At 27.7% G+C, this 11026-nt stretch overlaps 1 protein-coding gene across 7 annotated transcripts in view; it reads right to left on the bottom strand.

Moving 5' to 3' along the window:
- LOC124951572 (potassium voltage-gated channel protein eag-like) overlaps positions 1 to 11026 on the bottom strand; it is a 73999-nt gene that overhangs the window by 62907 nt on the left and 66 nt on the right. For all 7 annotated transcript variants that reach the window (XM_047500157.1, XM_047500161.1, XM_047500159.1 and 4 more), the window contains exon 1: positions 10521 to 11026. This exon is cut by the window's right edge and continues 66 nt beyond it. In XM_047500157.1, the coding sequence (XP_047356113.1) occupies positions 10521 to 10599 (79 nt within the window). In that variant the 5' untranslated portion in view covers positions 10600 to 11026. The remainder of the gene's footprint in view (positions 1 to 10520) is intronic.

The following is an 11026-nucleotide window of genomic DNA, read 5'->3' as shown; positions in this document are numbered from 1 at the left end:
TTAATATTTACTCATTAATTGCTATTTATTACTTAGTATAATAAATATACTGGAATATAATATACTTAAAATTTACTTTTAAATTACTTAAATAAATTATAATAAGAGTATGTAATAAGTATATTATAATTATATAATAATATTAATAATATATTATTTATTTAAATAAAAATATATTATTGAATATTCAATATAAGTATACATACTTTATACATTAATTATATTATTTAATTAAGTTTCTGTAAGTAAAGAAGTAGCGTATATTTAAGTAATAAAAAATAATTTTATAATTAAATCATATAATAAGATAAAATAAAATTTTCGTAAAAATTTTACAATATCAAAATATTTCATTTCAATTTATATTAGATTAATTGAATATATTTAAAGGGTGTATGAATATTTTTCTCTCTCTTGTTTTTTCTTTTCTTTTCTTTTCTTTTCTTTTTTTTTTTTCTTTTTTTTTTTTTTTTAATTTCTTTTTTCTTATAACTTCCCGTGAGAAAAATCCTGGAATGGATGAAATATGGTTAATTAGAAATCGATGGGGGGAGAAAAAAAAATCATATTTAAATTGTCATTTTCGATTATCTCTCTTATTGTCGTTGCAAATCGATGCACATGCACGTAATATATTTAAGTTAGCCATTGGTTGATTCGACGCGGATTAATTGTTCTCCTCGATCGGTGATTTTCAATTACGATAGAGTACCTCGCGAATCCTACGACCGCATTGATATGTACGTTATTTATTGATCGTATTGCGATAACAACCTGTTATCTTCGTTTAACATGATTTACAATACAACGAACGAATGGAACTTCTTATCGAAAGAGAAGAAAAAAAAAAAAAAAAAAGAAAAAAAACAAAAGGAAAAGAAAGTGAAAAGAACGAAAAGAAACAAAAAACATATAAAAAAAAAAAAAAAAAAAAAAAAAAAAAAAAAAAAAAAAGAAAAAGAAAAAGAAAATAAGAAAATTAAACGAAAAAAAGGAAGAAAATTTATTTGTATCATTTTTATTTATCGATCGGCATGTAATATATTTTAAATATTATAAATTGAAAAAGAAAATATAAAACAAAATGGAAACGTAACATGAAACAATGAACGAAATGTACACACACACACCATATATATATATATATATATATATATATATATATATATATATTGGTGATACTAGGAATATTTTATTTTTTATAAATGCAATACTTTTTTTCTTTTTTTGGTTACAAATATATTCTAAATTATTTTATTTTATAATTATAGATATATAAAATATTAAAAAGAATATATAAGGGAAAATAATATAATAATAAAATATATATGAATTTATATATATGTATTTACCATATATAAAATATTAATCATATATTTATATATATATATATATATATATATATATATATAAAATATATATTAATATATTATATATATATATATATATATATATAATTTTATATTTTAATATATATATATAAATACCAGACAGCTTTCCTCACCACGTTGAATGACTACAAAAAGAAAAAGAGAGAAGAACGGAGAAAGAGAGAGAAAGAGAGAGAAAGAGAGAGAAAGAGAGAATATATACGTATATGTTCGGAACTCGAAAGTTGTGCCACGATTTATACTTGACAGTTCTGACATAACTCTTAACTCTGACGCGCGTATAATTATCCACATTTTCTGTTTCTGATAATTTCAAAGTTAGAAATATCTTACATTGAGAAAGATCTAATTTTCTTTCGGTTAATATGTTTCATTCGACAATGATAAAATAACGACATATAATCGTTTCTTAGAATATCGAAAACATATAAAATATATTTTCTTATTTGCATTGGATAAATTTGTAATAAATCTAACGTCGCACTATGCAAAATTATTTTCCTAGTTTTCAATGTTTTCTTTTTTTCTTTTTTTTTTTTTTGTACTTTTATTTTTTTTATTTTTTTTAATCCCTAAGAAAAAGAATTAATATTATTCATAGAAGGGAGAAATAATTTTCAATATATTTGAAATATGTACTTATATAATATAAATTTTTATCTTTTGTAATATTATTTATATATATATATATATATTATTTTTAATATTTTATATAGTTATAATTATGAAAATAAAATAATATAAAATATTCCATATATTTGTAATCGAAAAAAAAAGGAAAGAAAGAAAGAAAGAAAGAAAGAAGAATAATGAACTGCATTTATAAAAAATAAAATACTCCCGACATTATTCATATATTTATAAAATGAAACAAAATTTCAATTATTAAATATATGATTAAATATAAAAAATGGAATAAAATGTACATACATACATACATACATACATGCATATATATATATTTTTTTTTTTTTAATATTTTACACGTAGATATTTATAAGAAAAAAAAAAAAAAGATCATTTCAAACATTATCCAAATATTTACAATGAAACACAATAAATAGACAATCCATTTATTATATACGGATAATACAGTCAGGAGGGAAAACGATTAATTTAACGTGGCAAGGAAAAGAAAAGAAAAGAAAAGAAAAGAAAAGAAAGAAGAAGAAGAAAGAAAAAAGTAAAAAGCAAAAAAGAATAAAAAAAGAGGAGTTGGTTGAAGGGAGGAGGGGGAAAGGAGGGGAGCAAAAAAAAAATCCTTTCCTCTTATAATAAGCTGAAATCCAAGCTGGATTCTAATTAACGTGCTAGGAAAGCGATACCCACTGACTGTTATTAAATCCCTTCGTTATCAAAAACGATAATTCCTTCGAGTGTGACTGGCGAACATAGGGAAGAGAAAAACGAGGTTGATCTTTGCCAACGCGGAAGAAAAAACTAACTGATCTAACATTCCAAACGAGATATTCCAATGGTTTCTTATCGGGCTTATTAAGAGGACGTAATTACGAGAAAGAAAATAATAATAATAATAATAATAATAAAAGAAAAAAAAAAAAAGAGAAAAGTAAAGAAATAAATATCAAAAGAAAGAAAAAAAGACAGCGAAGAAGAAACTCCATATAACTTGTCACTTCATCTCCCTTTTTTTTCACTTCTCTGACATTCTGACTAATGTATTTCACTTTTACACGCTTGCTTTATTAATTAAATAAATAAATAAATAAAAGTGAAAAGAAAAGATAAGACAATGAAGGCACTTTCGATTTCATTAAATAATTATTAAACAATTACTTTCATCGATAGTGTATAATAAACTCTCTCTCTCTCTCTCTCTCTCTTTCTCTCTATCTCTATCTCTCTGCCTTTTAAATCATGTTAATTCTATAAGTATAATATATAAAAAAAGCACTTATACGTTTCTTTCTTAGTAAAAAAAAAAAATATATATATATATATATACACAAAATATCATAATTTTCTTCATTATACATTCCTAGGAATTCTTTAATAAATTAATTAATTAATTGCTTATTCATTCAGTTCTTCGTAAAATCAGAATAATCTGAGTTAAAAAAACAAAAAAAAAGAAAAAGAAATCTAGTTCTGTAGATGGCATTGATAAAATCATCAGGACAAAAAAAAAAAGAAAAAAAGATTAAACGATCTCCATCTTATTTATCTTTTTATTACGTTTGAAGAAGAAAAAAAAAATCTTTGAATTATTCTAAATGTTATCGATCTCTCATGATTAATTAATTAAGTGGTTTAATCCTCTTCCAATAATAATCGTAAGGATTTCAATGAAAACGTAACTCGTCGATAAAAAAAGAAAAAAAGAAAAAAGAAAAAGAAAAAAAAAGAAAAAGAAGAAATGATTAAGTACTTGCTTACTACTCTAAACGATCAAAATATTATCTACCATTTTATTATCTAAGAGTAAGAAGAAAATAAAGAAAAATCTTCGGATATTCTACGGATAGAGACTAACGATAAGATTATCGGAAATAAAAAGAAAAAGTAAATAAATGAGAAGAAAGATTAAATACTCCAAACGTTCTTGAACTTATCTATCTTCTTGTTACGTTCAAGATAAAAAGGAAAAAAAGAGCAATTTTTTTATAAGTATCTCAATGATCAATAATCTCCTTTATCGTGACTCTTGAAAGAGACGAAGAATTAATTTGATACTTCAACTAATTAATTAATTACTCGTTTCATCCATTTCGTACAAACGTAAGAATATCGACGTACCTTTAACTCGTTGATAAGAGAAAAAAAAAAAAAAAGAAAAAAAAAGAAAAAAAAAGAAAGAAAAAAGAAAAAGGAAACTCTACTTTAAACGAGCTCGATCTTATCTAATATTTTGTTATTTACGAATAATCAGAGAGAAATAAATGAAAACGATTTTTAAAATATTCTTAAAGGATTAATGATATCTCATACTTGTGACAATTGATAGAGAAACGATGAATTAATTTTCACTATTGACACCCAAGCGATCTTATATCAACGAAAATGACACTCAAAATTGTTAAGATGATTGAGATAGGTTAATAAACGGAAGAAAGGAGTGCTGTTATTGGTAAACAACAAAAAATGGTAACACCAAATACCATTAACTCAATGGAACTATATATGATATGTAGTAGTGGGTTGTATGTTTGTTGCCACGAAAAGTAGTAACTCCTTCGTCTTCTTACTTTCTACTCTTCTCTCAAGGAGTTACGCGAGCGAATACTATGAGAACGTGCTTTTACCAGTCCCCAGAGGGCCCAGTCATCATTTTCTTTAAGCATTTTTCATCAAGAGATGTGTATGTACCAACACAATCAAAGACCATCTTTTAATGTATGTATGTATGTATATATATAAATATATATACATATATATGTATGCTTATGTGTGAAAGAAAAAGAGCGACAGAGAGAGAGAGAGAGAGAGAAGGAGAAGGGTTGAGAGATGCACGCGTCTATGCATTTATGCATCTCCTGCTGTACGTGACGATCCCACCACTTGGCAAACTCTCAGAACTAGTTAATTCATTCCTGCTGCATTTCAGCGCGTACGATTCGAAGAATAAAAAGAGATATATATATATATACATATATATATATGGAGAGAGAGAGAGAGAGAGAGATAGGAAGAAAGGAACGCGCGTGCCTTTGCGTAAACATTCATAAAAGAAGACCTCTTGATGAATTTAATCAATCTTTTATTATTATTATTATTATTCTACTATAAAGAATTATATTGATTGAATTTTTATAAATTATATCATTATCATAGACTTTAGTTATATTATAGTGTAATTAAATCGTATCTATGCAATGCATCTGATGCAATGCATGATAATAGCTAATTCATTCTCCGTCTCTCTCTCTCTCTCTCTCTCTCTCTCTCTCTCTCTCTCTCTTTACAATATATACATATATATATATATATATATATATATATATATATATATTATTCTCTTATTGAATTATGTAATATAAAAAAAAGACAGTTCGACGTATATTGATTAAACTTAATCACTACTGTTATATAAAATTAAGAAAAAGCAAAATTTTTTTTTATAGAATCCTTAAAAATTTAACGCGCCGGTACATTTCTACGCACTATCTACGATAACGTTTAATATTTATAAAATTATTATTCTCTCCATAGACTTTCCCACTCTCTCTTTCTCTCTCTCTCTCTCTCTCTCTCTCTCTCACTTTTTTTTTAAACACAAACTGACATATACGCACTGAGAGAAAGAAAGAGAGGGAGAGAGAGAGAGAGAGAGAGTGAGAGAGAGAGAGAGTAATATGGAAAGTATGAATCACCGTTTAATTAATCTTCCATCGAAAATAGAAACGCGGCGTGCAGTATCGATTTGCGGCTCGTTTGACCTCAAGCATGGCCTCGCGTATTTTCAGTACTCCTGATGAAGATTGAAAAAATCATTTGCATAACCAGATACTCGAAAGTCGAGCTTCATCGAGGAGAAAAAACGGAAAACTGTCACGTTTATCAGATTTCTTTCTTTCTATCCTCCTTTCTTTTTTCTTTCTTTGTTTCTCTCTCTCTCTCTCTCTCTCTCTCTCTCTCTCCCTCTTTTTCTCTCTTTGTAAATCTCTATTTTTTATCCCTTTTTTACCCCTACATAACGGATGAGAAATTCAACTTTATAACTATATTTCTGATTGTGGAATGAAATCGTTCAAAGGGAAACGTCCCTTGCGGCAATGCCCATTAATTTGATCTCTTCATTCTTTTGTCCCCTCCCTTCCGTTTTCCCCTCATCTTTCTCTCTCTCTCTCTCTCTCTCTCTCTCTCTCTCAGTCTGTCTGTTTGTCTGTCTCTCTGTCTATCTGCCTTTCTCTGTCTCTTTCTAACTCTTTTACTTATACTTCTATTATTTTCTTCTTACTCGCATCAATTATCATTATGTCCTTCTTCGGAGAGAGATAATGGGAACAAATAAATGAATAAATAAATAAGAATTAAATAAAAAGGAAATAGAAGTAAATAAATACTTAAAGAAAAATTAACGAGTAAATAAATCAAAGACATCGTACGATCTAACGGACGCAATAAGAAATATTTTCTATCCTTCATTAGAAGGTGATTGAAAAAGTGTAACAAACGTAGGGACACCAAAAAAAAAAAAAAAAAAAAAAAAAAAAAAAAAAAAAAAAAAAAAAAGAGAAAAGTAAAATCTTTTTTGTTCTTTCGTAAAAGGAGCTAAAAAGAACAAAGAAAATAAATAAATAAAAAAACATTATTGACACATTTATATATATATATATATATATATATATATATATATATATATATATATATTATGTTTCTTTTGTGTCCATATATTTTTTCGCAATAATATAGTTAAATAATACTTCACACATAACATTTTTATTTTTTTATTTATCTCTCTCTCTCTCTCTCTCTCTCTCTCTCTCTCTCTCTTTATCTCTCTGTTTGTATACGTATGTGTGTACGTGTGTATCTACCCATCTTTATCATTTTGAACAATTAATAATATCAAAAGTGTCAAAAGAAAGAAGAAACAACAAAATTTAACTCGTATCATATATTCGGAGTTTTTAAATATATTCGAATGATGAGCTTGGCCGAGTCAAAAAAAATTTTTTTTGCTCTCGAACGCACCGTAAACTTCGTAGTTTGTATCTAATTAATAAAAATCCCTCATTTCCACTTGGTAAATCGATTAAAGAAATCTTTCCTTCCTTCCTTCCTTCCTTCCTTCCTTCCTTTTTTCTTTCTTTCTTTTTTTCTCTCTTTTTCTGTCTATTTTTTTCTTCTTCTTTCTTTTTTTTTTCTTTTTCTCTTTTTTTTTTTTTTTTTTTTTTTTTTTTTTGGCATGCTTTCTCTTTCTTTCTCTCTGCTTCTGTTTTCCTTTCTCCCTTTTCGTCGTTAAAAATGTCCTTGCTTCAGAAAAATCCATTCTCCGTTGCCGGAAGTCTATCGATTACACGAAAGTCGAACTTCTCCCTTGGGTTCTCGAATAACCATCGACGAAGAAAACGAAAGAGAGAGAGAGAGAGAGAGAGAGAGAGAGAGAGAGAAAATCGAAGCTTACGTATCCTTGAGAAAAATAAAAAATTCACTTCTCTTTCTTCTCTCCTTTTTTCTCTCAAAAACGAGAAAAAAAAACAAAAAAAAAAAAAAAAAGACAGAAAAAAAATATTGTCGCCAAAGTAAAAAATTCGAAAATTTTGTATTTCAATGGGGGAGTGGCGTGTGGGGGAGGAGGAGAAGCGAAAAAAAGAAAACCGACAAAAACAAAAAAAAAGAAAAGGAAAATCTGCAAATAGAAAAGATATAAAGAAAGAAAGGAAAAAAAAAAAAAAAAAAAGAAAAGATTCCTCCGTTGACTCTCAATTCCATCCCCTTTCTTTACCTTCGTAAAGCCAAAAAATCGATCGTTACCATTCGATTCCTGAGATACATGAAATATTAGTGTATGGAAATTCGAGTATCGAGTTCGACCACCGTTAACGTAGAAAATGGACGTGAAAATAGAATTCGCGGTGAGTGGTCGGTTCGCAATTTCTACTTCGAGAATATATTTTCGAATATCCTTGAGTGAATAAATACGGAACGAATGCCGAGAACATTTCCAATACGTTCTCTTCTAACCCCCCTCTTCTCACCCCCTCCCACTACCCCCTTCTTCTCTTTCTTCTCCAACCACAATCCTTCTCTGTCGTTCACCTATTTTCTGCATCAACCCTTCGGCCAATCATCCGCACAATTTCGACGACGACGACGACGACGACGATGACGACGACGACGACGACGACGACGACGACGACGACGATGACGACAATTTAGATTTGGCGCCTTCCACTGTCTTTTTTCTCCATTTTATTCTTCGAAGTTAACGCAAGCTCAAATAAAGAATATTTGTTGTTTTACGACGTTTCCGATCGTAAAATATTATATATGTCTACTATGTGTTATCTATTGAATTATAGCGATAGCCAATATAAGAAATCTCTGTTCCTTGTGTATTGTACGATAAATAAAAGATGCTATCTAAGAACGATTCTTATCGAATTTTTATTGGAAGAAAATAAGAGAAATTTGAAACTTTCTCAAGAGAAAGAAAAATATATATATATATATATATATATATAGAGAGAGAGAGAGAGAGAGATACAGAATATTAGTTATCATCTTATTAAAAATATTTCGAGAAATTTAATATTAATAAATTATTTTCTATAAAACATACAACATATATACAAAATTATATAAAATTGTATAAAAATTATAGAAAAATTATATAAAAATTTTGAAGACTCACTTTATATATATATATATATATATAGAGAGAGAGAGAGAGAGAGAGAGAGAGAGAGAATATTAGTTATCATCTTATTAAAAATATTTCGAGAAATTTAATATTAATAAATTATTTTCTATAAAATATACAACATATATACAAAATTATATAAAATTATTACATTAAAATAATTATATAAAATTGTATAAAAATTATAGAAAAATTATAGAAAAATTTTAAAGACCCACTTTTTATTGATTTATTTGTTATATATTGTATACAAGAGATTAATATATATATATATATATATATATATATATATATATACACATATTATTTCTTGTAATTTAATTAATTAACAATTTAATTTTTAATTAAAAAGAAACAAGAGAAATAGAAAAGAAAGATGGAAGTAACGTCGATCGAAAATATAACGAAAATAAACGACACTTTCCCTTTTTTTTCTCTTTCTCTCTCTCTCTCCCTCTCACTCTCAAATTCGTCTAATTTCGATTGATGAGCATTTATCCATTTGGTTTGACACATTCACAACAAGACGAAGAGAGAATGAAGTTTATTCATCTTTGATCTTTTATTCTATGATTGATATCTTTCTCTCTTTCTTTTATTCTCTTTCTTTCGGAAAATTAATGAAAAACGAGCCCAACAGTTCACATTTTCATCGTCTTCTTACCAAGTAACAATTCAACAATATTCTTCGGCATATAAAGAGATACTCGTGAAACAAGATGCATTTAAAATTACACTTTGCTTTCGCGTCAGTGATTATTCTACGACGAGCAATAAACACTCCTTTTTCTTTTCCATGTTTCTTTTCAATCCCCTCTTAACTTCTCTTCGTCTCTCCCATTTTTTTTATTTCTCCCTTATGAGAAAATATTTTCTATATAAGTGGAAATATATATATATATATATATATATATATGTTGCAGTGAACCGCAAGTGAAGATTATCCCCCTATGACACCATATCGATTCCCATTATGTGTTATAATTAATATACGGTCGGTCTAAAAATAAAACTTGTCTGCCGTTTCGGGTCCGATGGAATTAAAAAATAAAATTCACACGTGACAGAAAAGATAAAATGATCTCTCGATCCATTTTATTCTCATCTTACGAATTTTTTCAAACGTTGCTTTGAAACACCCATGCCTACTATTAATACTTTGAATAAATTCTTCCAAAAATTTACTCGAAAAATTGTATTCTAATTTTCTTTTCTACTTCTTTTCCTTTCTTTTTTTTTTTTTTTTTTTTTTTTAAACTTAATCACTACGATTTAATTTATTAGAGAATAATAATAATAATGCTAATAATATTGTTATTAGTAATACTTTGAAATGTATATCGAAATTTATGCAAAAATTAGATTAAAATTATCGGACAATTTATAGATCAAAAATGATCTGACAATGATTGATCATTACGTGTAAATATCAAAAAAAAAAAAAAAAAAAAAAATATCTTAATCAAAGTAATAATAATAATAACAATAATAATAATATTATTATTAAATATTATTATTATTAAATAATAATAACATTATTATTATTATTGTTATTATCATTATTATTAATTTCATATCCTGAATAAAATAAAATGTAGAAATTTATTGTATATTATATAAATGCCGATAGAAATTTCTAATATAGTATTTATATTAATGCTGCACCGAATGCGATGGACAAATCTTGATAATGGAAAAAAAGAAAAAATAAAAAAGACGTAAAAAAAACAAGAAATTTTAGTCCCAATTTACACAATAATAATAATAATAATAATAATAATAGTAAGAAATATATGACTCACGTTGACTGCTGCTCCGTCTAATAATGTTCTCGAGGAACGTGTTTTGCGGGGCTACCAGGCCCCTACGGCCCCCTGGCATCCTTTCTTCGTTGAACGATCCTGGACCGTGGTCGCTGAGAGATGGCTATCAGGAGCTCGGCTCTGCGACGATGAGGAGAACGAAAAGGAGGAGGAGGACAACGACGACGACGGCGACAACGGCGACGAGGACGAGGTTGTGCTCGAGCCGGTACTTTGAGCACCGCATTGCAACAGCCCTTTATTTTCCTTCCTTGTTTTCTTCCTTCCTTTTCTTCCTTCCTTCCTCCCTTTCTTTCTTTCTATCTTCTATCTCTCTCTCTCTCTCTCTCTCTCTCTCTTTCTTTCTTTCACTTTTTCACCCTTTACCTTCTTTGTTCACACACGTCACCACTACTGGCACACTCGCGATATCCCAAAACGAAAGTCGATCGTCGTCGTCATCATCATCATCATCATCATCATCATCATCATCATCATTATCATCA

The sequence above is a fragment of the Vespa velutina genome, chromosome 9 (genome assembly GCF_912470025.1).
Source record: "Vespa velutina chromosome 9, iVesVel2.1, whole genome shotgun sequence".
Classification (NCBI taxonomy): Eukaryota; Metazoa; Arthropoda; class Insecta; order Hymenoptera; family Vespidae; genus Vespa; species Vespa velutina.
The sequence above is the reverse complement of the archived record's forward strand: the minus strand, read 5'-3'. Positions and strand labels throughout refer to the sequence as shown.